This window comes from Loxodonta africana, chromosome 1 (assembly GCF_030014295.1).
Source record: "Loxodonta africana isolate mLoxAfr1 chromosome 1, mLoxAfr1.hap2, whole genome shotgun sequence".
NCBI classification, from domain to species: Eukaryota; Metazoa; Chordata; class Mammalia; order Proboscidea; family Elephantidae; genus Loxodonta; species Loxodonta africana.
In genome coordinates this window covers 232,095,197-232,108,236 of record NC_087342.1, presented here as the reverse complement: position 1 = coordinate 232,108,236, position 13,040 = coordinate 232,095,197, and the positions used below count along the sequence as shown (strand labels likewise).

The 13,040-nt window shown below is 40.5% G+C and overlaps 1 protein-coding gene across 2 annotated transcripts in view; it reads left to right on the top strand.

Annotated features, from left to right (window-relative positions):
* Nucleotides 1-13,040, top strand: part of PRKN (parkin RBR E3 ubiquitin protein ligase) — a 1,623,853-nt gene that overhangs the window by 881,928 nt on the left and 728,885 nt on the right. For both annotated transcript variants that reach the window (XM_064293116.1, XM_023559354.2), the window contains exon 6: nucleotides 10,408-10,523. In XM_064293116.1, coding sequence (XP_064149186.1) covers nucleotides 10,408-10,523 — 116 coding nt within the window. The remainder of the gene's footprint in view (nucleotides 1-10,407; nucleotides 10,524-13,040) is intronic.

Below are 13,040 nucleotides of genomic sequence, written 5' to 3'. Positions count from 1 at the left end.
TGTATTGCATTGGGCATGTCTGCTGCAAAAGACCTCTTTAAAGTTTTAAAAAGCAAAGATGTTACCTTGAAGACAAGGTGTACCTGACCCAAGCTATGTTATTTTCAGTCTTCTCATTTGCATGAAAAGCTGGATAGTGAATAAAGAAGACTGAAGAAGAATTGATGCCTGTTAATTGTGGCATTGGTGAAGGATATGAAATATACCATGGGGTGCCAGAATAATGAACAAGTCTGTCTTGGAAGAAGTACAGCCAGAATGCTCCTTAGAAGCAAGGATGGTAAGACTTCATCTCGTGTACTTTGGACATGTTATCAGGAGGTACCTGTCCCTGGAGAAGGACACTGTTATGGACTGAATTATGTTCCCCTAAAAATGTGTGTATCAGTTTGGCTGGGCCATGATTCCCAGTATTGTCTGGTTGCCCTCCATTTCGTGATGGTAATTTTACGTTAAAGAGGTTTAGGCTGAGATTGTGACACCCTTACTAAGGTCACCTCCCTAATCCAGTATAAAGGGAGTTTCCCTGGGGTGTTGCCTGTACCACCTTTTATCTTACAAGAGATAAAAGGAAAGGGAAGCAAGCAGAGAGTTGGGAACTTCATACCACCAAGAAAGAAGCACCAGGAGAAGTGCTCGTCCTTGTGGATCCTGGGTTCCTACACAGAGGAGCTCCTAGTCGAGGGGAAGATTGGCAAGAAGGACTTTCCTCCAGAGCCAACGGAGAGAGAAAGCTTTCCCCTGGAGCGAATGCCCTGAATTTGGACTTCTAGCCTAAGAGAGTGTGAAAAAATAAAATTCCTCTTTGTTAAAGCCATCCACTTGTGGTATTTCTGTTATAGCAGCACTAGATGATTAAGACATACATCATGCCTGGTAAAGTAGAGGGTCAGTGAAAAGAGGAAGACCCTCAATAAGATGGACTGGCACAGTGGCCGCAACAATGGGCTCAAACATAATGATGGTGAGGATGGTGCAGGACTGGGTGGTGTTTCTTTTTGTTGTGTGTGGGGTCATGATGAGCCGAAATCAACTCATTCGCATCTAACAACAAAAACAACGGTTGTTTTAACCAAATAAGGGTCTTTGAGGAGGTGGACAGTCATCCTTAAGGCTGTGGCAATGGTTGGGATGTGGACAGGCAGTAACCAACAAGACCCTTCTTAGCCAGGATCTGACAGAGGTTTGCTGTTTATGGGAATATCTTGTTTCTTTTTTCTGATTATCTGTGCATATGTTCTGGTGGCTTTGTTATGATCTTAGTAAGATAAACTTATGACTGAACACAATAATCAACTCATTAGCGTTTTAGAACTTGTTTAACTAGGTGTAACCAAAGTTTTAAACCAGCTTTGCTTAATTAGCAAAGGCTCCAAGTATTTTATAATCTAATATGTTGGATTGTTATTTTGTATCAAAAGTGGTAAAAATTGTCTCACAAACTGCTGTGGAATCAATTCCAGGTCATGGTGACCCCATGAATTTCAGAGTAGAACTGTGCCCCAAAGGGTTTTCAATGGCTGTGTCCTTTTGGAAGTAGATTGCTGGACCTTTCTTCTGAGGTGCCTCTGGGTGTACTGGGCCCTCCAGACTTCAGGTTCTCAGCAGATCATTTTAATCTCCCGCACCACCCAGGCGTGCCTCCATGTAGTTAACTACTTGGTTTGTATAACACAAAAGGAGCCCGAGACTTCAGTTTGATCGCTAAAACACAAAAATAAAGTCACGAGATAGACCAGCTTTGGCTTGGCTGTTTTATAGATTTACTTGGTTACGTCCTTGGCAGAGAGAGTTGACTCCCTTGTACTTATGCTTTATCTGGCATGTTTTCACTTAGAGCAAATTAAAAATACAATATTAACATTAATAATGAAACTTCAGAATGGACAATAAGACTTAAAACTAACAGTTGGTTTTTAGAAAAGAATTTTTATTTACCACAGGAGGAACTGCGAAAGCCCTAGACAGAATCAGAGGCGTGAAGACTGTGGAGGATATTTGTTGTTAGCCACCAACAAGACGTTTCCTTCTGTGAGTCATTCAGAGTGGCTTTAAGTGACAGGCTGTCTGTCTCAATTTGCTAGCTGCGAGCACCTCTTTGATGTAGACATAAGATATTTATTATTAGTTCGTCTCATAAATAGTGGCAATAGCCCAGTGTCTTCAGTTAATCATTAGAAAACCTTGGTGAATATTGTTGTTATAATTGTTTTTAAAATTATTTTTATTGTGGTAAAAATACGCCTGGCAAAATATATACCAACTTAATATTTTTACACATACAATTCAGTGGCATTAACTACTTTCCTCATATTGTTCAACCATCACCATTATCCACTTCCAAATTATTCCACCACCGTTAACGGAATCTCAGTGCTCCCTAAGCCAAGATTTTGGGTGGACAATCTTTTGACAAATGTATTTCAGTTTGAACTCAGTCCTCAGGTACTTTACATATTTATCTTTACTGAATTTGTTTTACAGAGCGATATCTGAATGTGTCTTTTTCTTTTTTTTCCTTCATGGAGGCTCATTAAAATGGTTTAACCACTAAGAAAGAGTGCAATGGAAGAACTTTGATTTTGTAGGTTGGTTTTCCATTTTAAAGGTGTCGCAGTCATTTGTTGTTTGTTTTCTGATCCATCTCTGCCCTTTTCCTCTCTGCTGTATCTCGGGCTGACCATGCAAATGTGGGCTCTCAGACTCCCTTTCCTGTCTCTGGCTGGGAGGAGATTGAAGGACAGAGAGAGGGTAGAATCCAAGATTTTCTCTCCCTCTCCAAGGGCATCTAGGGCAGTGGCTTTGTCCCATGCATCACCCCAGCTGGTTGGCAATCTCAGGCACGTCCCATCTATTCTACAGGACAGCCACGTCCTGGGCTCTGGTATTGCCACCTTCTCCTCGAATCCTCAGGGGTGGCTGCTCCCTCCCGTTATTAATCTCCATGCATCTCCTTTGTCCTGCTCAGCTCTTCTGCTCTTCCAGCACCTTTGTCGTTAGATCCTACTATTCAATTCCCTGGGTTGGACTGCCCCTGTCAGCCCTGTTTTCCTAAAGAGACCCTGGCGCATGCAAATGGCCCCTCAGATTTAATTATGTATATCATAGACTCATTGAAACCTTTTTAATGAAAAGTGTATGTCTCTATTATCAAAAGTACTTTTTTTTTTTTTTTTGGTATATTTAAGAAAAGTTTGGAGACTAACATGAAATTTGAATCTTTTTATGAAGATATTATTGTTAGGTTATACTGAGTCAGTTCTGAGTCATAGCAACCCCGTGTGTAAAGGTACGAAACGCTGCCCGCGCGTGTGCCATCCGCACAACAGTAGGTGTGTTCAGGTGCATTGTTGCAGCCACTGTGTCAGTCCATCTCATTCAGTGTCTTCCTCTGTTTTACTGACTCTCTACCAAACATGATGTCCTTCTCCTGGGATTAGTCCCTCATGAGGATATGTCTAAAGCAAAGAAGACAAACTCTCACCGTCCTTACTTCTAAGGAGCATTCTGGCTATACTTCTTCCAAGACAGACTTGTTCGTTCTTTCGCCAAGCCAAAAACCTATTCCCATCCAGTCGATTCTGACTCAGAGTAACCCTAAAGGACAGAGTAGAACTGCCCCAAAGGTTTCCAAGGAGTGGCTGGTGTGTTTCAACTGCTGACTGTTTCGTTAGTAGCCAAGCTCTTAACCATTATGCAACAAGAACTCACATTCTTTGGCAATCCATGGTATATTCAGTATTCTTTTCCAGTACCATAGTTCAAAGGCATCAATTCCTCTTCCATGTTTGTTTTTCACTGTCTAGCTTTCGCATGCATATGAGGCCATTGACAAGACCGTGGCTTGTGCCAGGTTATAAAGATAGATGCCATATTGTATTTGGGAAACATATAATTATTAAACAATATGTATTAAAAAGAAAAAGTGTAACTTTAGGAAGTTCAATGAAAGGTCCTGGAATATTCATGGAAAAATGAGAAGGCAGGTCTCATTGGTGGACAACGGCTGTATTATATAACAGTGTCACAATAGAAAGCCAAGTTTTAGCACTTTTTATTTTTAAAGTCATTTCACTGGGATTTTTCCAATCTTTTAAGTGCTATCATCTGGAAGAAGGGAAAAAATAAAAACTAGCCCCTGACTGTCATAGATTTTCTCCCCGTGGCTAGTTTAGGCTTCACAGCCGTGAGTATAGGGGTCTATCTGCAGTGAGTCGGCCCATGGAGACTAGTACTCCTGTCTAGATGGAAGACTTCATTTACTTTAAATCCAATGATTAGTTTTTGGTTTTGTATATGATTTTTCTGTGAGCTGGCATTTGTAAAAGGTGGGTGGGCTCCTTTGAGACTAGTTATTTACCTTGAGTTAAGGATTCTGCACAGACCTTCACTAGAATTGACAGATGTCCCTCTAATCAACTTGGACTTTTTTTTTTTTTTTTAACCCTGCTGAACTCCCGAGGGACTGTTTCCCAAATGAACTAAAAGTAACTTTATTGGCCAACCCCTGACACCCACTGGAACTAGAGAAATGGCACTTTGAGTGACTCGGCCTTGGGTGTATGTGCCGTTACTAGGCACAGTGAAAGCTGTTTCCTTGTGTAACTACTCGGGATGAGAGTGGGCTGTGTCCCTGGTGACCGGAACCTCACTGCTGGTCAGCTTGCAGACCGATCTTCTTGGACTCATTGTAGGAGACTTTTCTGGCTTTGGCTTCCTTGATTTTTAGCCTATAAATAATCAAGAGACACAAAACACAGAAAAACAAAATTCAAAATGAATTTGAATCAAATAGACTCATGTAGCTGTCCATGAAACGACACCCTTATGTAAGTGACCTATCTGAGGTCTTCAGGGTAGGCTTTCTTAGTTCCCTTTTATATTGCATTATTGTTTTCTTGGAATGCAGACTGGAAATGTCAGAGATAGAACTTTGGAAATCATAGCTCACAGATTGTTTTAGATCAGGAAATGACCAGATCTCTGGGGTAATTAGTCTGTAAAAAAAGGCTTTGTTGCTATTGGAGACAACTCTCCTTTTGTCTCTCCTATTTCTGCATATCTTGTGAGGGAGACATGAGGGAGACACTAGCTATGCTTTTGTTCTGGACATCTTTTCAAGGAAGTTGTATAAAGAACTGCCTTGGAAGATAGTGATAGTGTCTTCCTCCAGGGCAAAAGACAGAGTTGCTTCTATCCAGTATAGTAGGAACAGTGTTTCCCTTTAGGACTAAAGCAGGATTTGCTTTCAGCTGCCCTAAGCTCAGGTTCCTCAGCTTCGATGCAAGCCCACTTCCGGAGCAGAACCCATCTCAGCCCCTCCCGTGCGTGCGCGTGGGAGTCATGGTTCAAGAGGAATGGACATAATCCAGATGCTCGTGCTCCTTCTGCCTCTGCTCCCCGTCCTTCATCTCTGGCCTAGGGATCTCTTGTCTTCTGTCAGCATCCAGGATACTGTGGCACATTAACTTGTTACCTTTTCATGTACGGTAAAATCTAAGACCCTTCAGAGTTCTTGACGATTACTCTGGTGCTATAGAAAAACTTCCTTTAATAAAAGTTAGTGGAGAAAGCCCCGCAATTCACTGATGAGACCTACATATTTCATATGTTATTGTTGTTGTTGGTTGCTGTGGCGTCAATGCCAACTCATAGCGACCCCATGTGTGCAGAGCAGAACTGTTGCATCGAGTTTTCAGGACTGTGAACTTTCAGCAGCAGATTGCCAGGCCTGTCTTTTGACACATCTTTGGGTGGGTCGAACTGCCAACCTTTTGACTAGTTAAATAGCTGAGCAGTTAAGCATTTTTGCCACCTAGCCACGTATCATATTGGATAAATTACTGGGATTTTCTAATACTTTTAACTTCTTATAGAGTTATCTGTAACAATTCACTACCTTCCTCATGCCTATAAAAAGAATTTTGGGCTTTATCTGGCTGAATTTTATCTGGTGTTAAAGCAATTTGTGATTTGTTAGCTGAATGTCTACCAGTAGCTTTCTGCAAGCTAAGAAAAAATATAAATACCATCTATCTGTTTATCTGTATATGAAATACCTCCTCAATAGTCCAGCCAACTCAGCTATTTTTGAGGAATTACCTTATGTTATGAATGTGAATTTTTTTTATGTCTACAAAAAGCAGTCGGAGCTAGCTCAACATATTTCATAAGGGTCAGTGGTATCATCCAAACCCTTTGTTTTGATGGTTGGGAATTGTTTTGCATCTCTTTTTCAGTACCCTTCAACTGGCCTTTGAAGGATTTGTAGCATTTTAAAAGGTTGAGCAAAAAGGATAGCATGCATATTTAATAAACAAACAAAAACAAACCAGCATGATCCCCATGCTGTTGTAGAGAAGAACCTGGGCCCATGGACAGGACTCCCAAGATACATCCTAAACTAGGCTCCCTCGCCCTCACTGGACTGTCCATCTGTTATAACAGGGCTATGGAAATACCCTCATGGGTGTGGGAGGGGTAGAGTACTGCAGCTAGGTGGGTCTGCTAACATATCACCTGTCCCAGGTGGGACAGCACAGGTAGTCATTTGGCCTCATCTGCTGTGGCAAACGAACAGGTATAGCATCTGGGATTGGTAAGTGGCCTGTAGTTAAGAACATCCTGGGTTCTGTTGTAGTGGAATAACCTTGAGTCTTTTTCAATTGTAAAGAGTTTTATTATGGAGAAAGGCATCTTGCAAAATGAGAAGACGTGGTGTCCAAGTAATCTGAAGAACGTGCTTCAGAGGGCTGCAATGATACAGAAGCTTATAAAGAAACAAACTGCAAACAGAGGGTACAGCTAAAACATTTTTGATTGGTTGACATTTACGACGATGCAGGTTGTAGGGTCTCAGCTGACTATCCTTACTGGGGTTGACCTCTTTTGCAAGGATGGCTCCAAGTGACAGGATTCTGGCTGACCACTAAAATCACATGTTTCCTGGCATCTAGACATCTGTAGCCCAGCTTCTGAGACATGGTCAGGAGAAGAATAATGGAGTTAGATCTGTATTATACTGGCAGACCTTGCTAAAGTATGAAAGCAAAGAATTTGTTGAAAGGCTAAAACAACCACAAGTGAAAATGCTAAGCGTTCTTATGCTCAAAGGGAAAGAAAAAGCTCCTGATGTAGAAAAGCTAAATTAGTTAGAAGAAAGGGTTTGAAAATACAAGCATGGTTTAAGGGGTTTAAGAGGGGTCATCTTAGAATCAGTGGCTAAGGTCACATGATTAACACCAGGTCTGACACCTGTAGAGGTCTGGGATAACCTTTTTCTGACATGGGTGATTTCTGACCTCAAGTTGTTCCTTTAGCAGAGTAGGGTAGGTAAAACTACATTTTTCTAGGTCAGGGTATAGTGGATAATTTCAGAGAAGTCACAAACTGCATTGAATGACAGACTGCATTTAGATATCCAAGATGGAGTCACTTAGGACAAAAAACGGTTTGGCTCAGACCCCTGCTAGAAGTCCCAGTCATGTCAAGACTTGGGAGTGTTCTTCCTCCATTCCAAGTACCTGGCTTCAGGATTCTCCTGTGTAAAATGACACGCTCCAGATTTTGGAGACTAACACATTTACCTGAGACGTGGCATGATTTTCAGGTGCAGTAAACAATGTCTGGAAACCTTGGTGGTGCAGTGGGTAACAGTCATGGCTGTTAGCCAAAAGGTTGGCAGTTCAGATCCACCAGGTGCTCCTTGCACACTGTGTGGGGCAGTTCTACTCTGTCCTACAGGGTCACTGTGAGTCGGAATCGACTCGACAGCAATAGGTAAATAAGGTGTGCTGCAGCTGAGGTCTTTTGGGAGAATAATAGTTTACTGACTTCACCACTATGTTGGTGTAACTCCATTGTTCTCAAAATATGGTCCCCAGGTAGCAGTAACAGGCTCCCAGCCAGGAACAGAAACTTGTTAGAAGGGCAAGTCCTAGACCCTCGCAAGAACTACTGAATTAGAAACCCTGGGGGTGGGTCCAGTGCACTCTAGTTTAACAAGCCCTCCCCCCAACCCCCAGTTGATTCTGATAGACACCATAGTTTGAGACCCACAGGCGTGGCTCACAGCATCTCATGGTTAGAGGAGAATGAGGTAGGTTAGGTTACAAATAGGGAAAGAACAAATTAAGGCGGTGATATCAAGTTTGTAAAGGGTTGCCAATAGCGTTTATTAAATACATTTATTAACTTTTGATTTAAGAAAATATATTTAATGCCTATCCTAGACCAGGCTCTATTAGGATAAAAATATAAATAAGGCATTCCATAAAGGCCTCTTGGTCTAGTACAGGGATGGAGAAGCTGTGTCCTGCAGGAGAAATTCCACTTGGAATCTCTTTTTGTAAATAAAGTTTTATTGGAAAACAGCCATACTCATCCATTACATATTGGCTACTGCTGTTTTCAGGCTACAAAGGCAGAGTTTGAATAGTTGTGATAGGGACCATTTGGCCTGCAAAGGTGAAAATGCTTACTGTCTGACCCTTTACAAGTATGCCCATACAGGGTCTATTGTATAAAGGGAAAATGAGTGAGGCATTGGCTGTTCTGTGGTAGAATTCTCCCGTTCCATATATATTTTTTTTTTATATCGGGGACCTGGTCAGTTTCCAGGTAACGCACCTCAAGCACCACCTCCACCTGTCTGTCAGGGTAGGATTGTGTGTTGCTCTGAGTCGGAACAGATTCATCAGAGCTTCCAGAGTAAGATGGACTAGGGGGAGAGTCCTGATGATCTATTTCCAAAAATCAGCCTATAAAAACCCTGTGGTTCTCAATGGTCTGATCCACACCTAATCATGGGAATGGTTCAGGACCTGGCAGTGTCTTGTTCCATTGCACATAGGGCCACCATGAGTCAGAGACTGATTGGATGGCAGCTACCAACAGCAGCATAAAGTATGTATGGTGTGCAGAGGTACTGCTATCATTCTGTAGTCTATTTATGGAAAATGGATTCCGTAGCAGGAAATTGAGCTTCACAGACCTTAGCTTTATGGAAGGCATAGAGACTATTTGCCAAAAAGCATAGCATTGAGTGTCCAGACACCCTGGTGTATGAACGAGAAGAATGGGTGTGTGAACAAACATAGAAATATAGCAGAAGGAAGAAAATAAGAAAAGTGAAAAGGAAATTTTTGTTAGAGAAGGAGAATGTTATCAAGGAAGAAAATGTGTCCTATGTGAAAAGTTAAAACAAAGGTGTGTGTTATAGTTCTACTCTGTCCTGTAAGATCGCTCTGTGTCAGAATCGAGTTGAATGAGCTTGGTTGGTTGGTTGGGCTTATCGTAGGATGAAAACCCTGGTGGTGTAGTGGTTAAATGCTAAGGCTGCTAACCAAAAGGTCAGCGGTTCAAATCCACTAGGCACTCCTTGGAAACTATGAGGCAGTTCTACTCTGTCCTATAGGGTCATTATGAGTTGAAATCGACTCAATGGCAATGGGTTTTGGTGTTTTATCACAGGAAATGGCTGGGGAAAAGAACTTAAGGGAGAAGTACCGTTTAGGGCACCCCCTGCTGCCTGGCATGGGAGTAGGCAGCAGAGGCCTGACCAGACATAAACAGTAAGAATCTTTGTTTCACGTGGGAAGGGTCTCCCAGGTGGTGTAAATAGCTAAGGTGCTGGACTGCTAACTGGGGCCTTGGAAGAAAGGCCTAGAAATCTACTTCTGAAGAATCAGCCATTGTAAACCATATGAAGCACAGTTCTACTCTGACACACATGGGGTCCCCAGGAGTTGGGGTCCACCAACAGCCAGTGGATTAGAGCAAGGCAGGGAAAGGAGATGGCTCTAGATCAGGCTGGAATGCTGTGCTCTGCCCCACTGCTGTATGTTCATACGTATTTGCACACTCCTTCACAGCGGAGTTTTCTAGATTCCTTCCTCCATGATACATTCTTCTTGCTAAATGCCCAAGTGTGTAGTGATGCTGTAGAAGATGCACTGATTTCCCTTTTGGAAGTCTGGGCCACTTATTGGCTTTACCCCTTAACATTTGACTTTGGGCGGATCATTTTATGGCTCAGGGCCCCCCTTTTCCTCATTTGTGAGATAAGTTTCCTCCTGCATTCATATTCCGTTATTCCACTAGACTCTCATAGAGGGCATTGCTAAGCTAAGGGCACCAAGTCTTCGTCCAGCTGGCTGGTTTAAAGACGAAAAGAAGAGATAATTAAGTACACACACTGGGACCCTTCTAACTTGGGAATCATTGACCAGTTGTCCCAGGGGCAATAGTATTTCTCAAAGGACTTGGTGTTGATTTATTTCCAGCTCACGTACCTAATAACAGATTTCTCCACTTGCCAGAAGATACTGCTTACTGTTGAAATGTCTAGAGAGGGAAAAATGACCAGCAGGAGTTCCAAGTTTGTAACCTTATTTCTCATTCTTTCAGGAATTTTTCTTTAAATGTGGTGCACACCCGACCTCTGACAATGAAACGTCAGTAGCTTTGAACCTGATCACAGCAAATAGTCGAGACATCAGCTGCATTACATGTACAGACGTCAGGTAAGGATCTGAAAAAATTGTCACTCACCACATCGTTCTTTCCCAATGCTTTTCTCCCAGTGACCCTTCCTCTTCGGATTCTCTGTCCTGAGACAGGTTGCCTTTGTTTTGCTAATGTCCCGGTTTGGGTACATTTTAATGTGATGTAAGTATTGAAAGTGTGAAATAGTTTTGTTAGTAATCAAATAGAGTCCAAGGATATTTTAGGCTCTGTGTAGTGTTTAGACTTACGTTTAAAGTAGTGTAATCTTAGTTGACATTCAAATGCCAACTCATGTATCCATATTAGCGAGTTTAAAAAAAAAAAAAAATACTGCCTAATGAACCTACCATTTCCACCTCCTTGGTAAGGGGAGTGATTGCTTACAGCTAACACTTTCAACATGGAGGAAGAGGAGCAATAATGACTTTTTTCTGGTATTTCAGGAAAGGAATTGGAAAGTGCTAAAAAGGAAGGCTCAATTGCTTGGAAACTAGTATCAACTGCTTTGAAAGCAATATGATATTAAAATCACTACTCACTTTTTCATAGGTGTACTCAAAATATTTTTCTTTATGTCAGAATGCAGCCCATCAGCCCATACTTTAAAACCTTCCATTAAAGTTGATAAAGATGGCATTAAATTATGTGGCAATGATCATATTATCTTTCCGTGAGAATTGCCCTCTGTGTTCACTGCTGCTCAGGTGTCACCTCTACATGTACAGCTTACCACATCTTCAGGAAGAAATGAGCCTCCCAGGTACACAGGGAGATATTCGTTGAAAAACTGATATTGACTGTTGAAATAAGATGTATTATTACTTTTGCGAGGTGTTATAAACAGAAGCTCCTGTATTCCATCAGGTTTAATTGTATGTTTATAAGCAACACTTTGATTGAATAAGGTCCCTTCTTGTATAGGGCAACAGAACGGATGTCCTAGCTGTAGGACAGAGAAAGTGAATCTTCCTTCTTATGTCGATGGATTTATGTGCACAAGAACCCTCCAGTTCTCTGAGTTGTACTTTGGTGATTATTGTTGTTGTTTTCTAATAATGTTTTGCTTTTTAAATTAGAAGTAATTCACTGACAATAAATTATAAAAAATGTTGAAAATTATTTTTACCCTCATGGTTAGCAATATTTTGGTTTAATTCTTTCCAGTATCTTGATTACGCCTGAATATTTGCCTGTACGTCGTATGGGGTGGATACTTCTGTATGTAAAATTGTTATCATTTTGGAGATGTATTTTTGTATTTGGCTTTTTCCATTTAAAGCAGCAGCATGATAAATCTTTCCTGTCATGAAATATTCCATGAAAACAAAAATTTTTAATAGGTACCTAAGATTCTATCACATGGAATATGGCTATATTGACAGATGCTGCCCAGATGGCTCCGACCCAGCAATATGTGTGCAGCGGAATGAAACGTTGCCTGGTCCTGTACCGTCTTCGTGATTATTGGTGTAGTTGACTCCCTTGTTTCGGGTATTGTGTCAGTTCATCTCATTGATGGTTTCCCTTGATTTTTCACATGGGGAATACTCTATTTAACCATTTCCTTATTGTTGGGCATTTAGATTATTTCTAGTTTTTTAAATATGTTGAATATTTATACTGATATCAGTATGCTTAAAATCTATGCTTACAAATATTTATACAGATGTTGGTGTGCTTCAAATCTAAGAACAGAGTCATAGCAATGGATGTAGAAGGTTTGTGGTTATAGATATTTTTAAGGTTCTTGATGCATATCGCTAAATTTCCTTCCCTAAAAAGGCACCATTGTAGATTGTGGTAGCCTCCTTTCCTGAATCTTATCCTCCCTGAATTATTTCCAAAAACCCTTTTGGAAATTATTTGCAAAAAATATTTATGTTTTTAGTCTTTTCCCATTTAATAAAGAAAATTATTTATCCTTAATACTTGTTTTATTTTAAATTATTATTAACAAGTTAGAGCATTTTTCATTCGTTTATTTGTATTTTTTATTGTTAGAGAATATTGCAAAGCTATCTTCAGTGTGAAAGTTCAAGAAAGATTCTGGAAAATAGATCTTGAGTCAGCAATTACTTTTGTATTCACTATTTGTAATATCAGTGTGTCTTAATAAAAGTTTACTCAGTTTGAATTTATGTTTAAAAACTTTCTTTTGGCTTTGACTTTGAAATATTGTATCTTCCTGGAGGTAAATCAAAAGTCACCATTAATTATGGATGTGAACGTAAAGTTCTTAGTATCTATATTTTATCATTATTTTGTTTATTTTTGTGTGTTTTAATCATGTATCATTCAGTAAGTTAGACACAATTAACCCCACAATAGATTAAAATCTGAAGAATGTGTCAGTTTATTTATGAATATGTTTTCCTATTCCCCCGTCATATTAATGGCAGGGAGGAATTTTATTTATTTATTACTGATTTACGAGCATATATTCTTGTATAAGAAACTGACATCACTTTCATCTCCCTTTTTAGCAATAATACTCAGAGTGTTCGAATAACTTAGGTCCAAGGAGCCCGAATGCC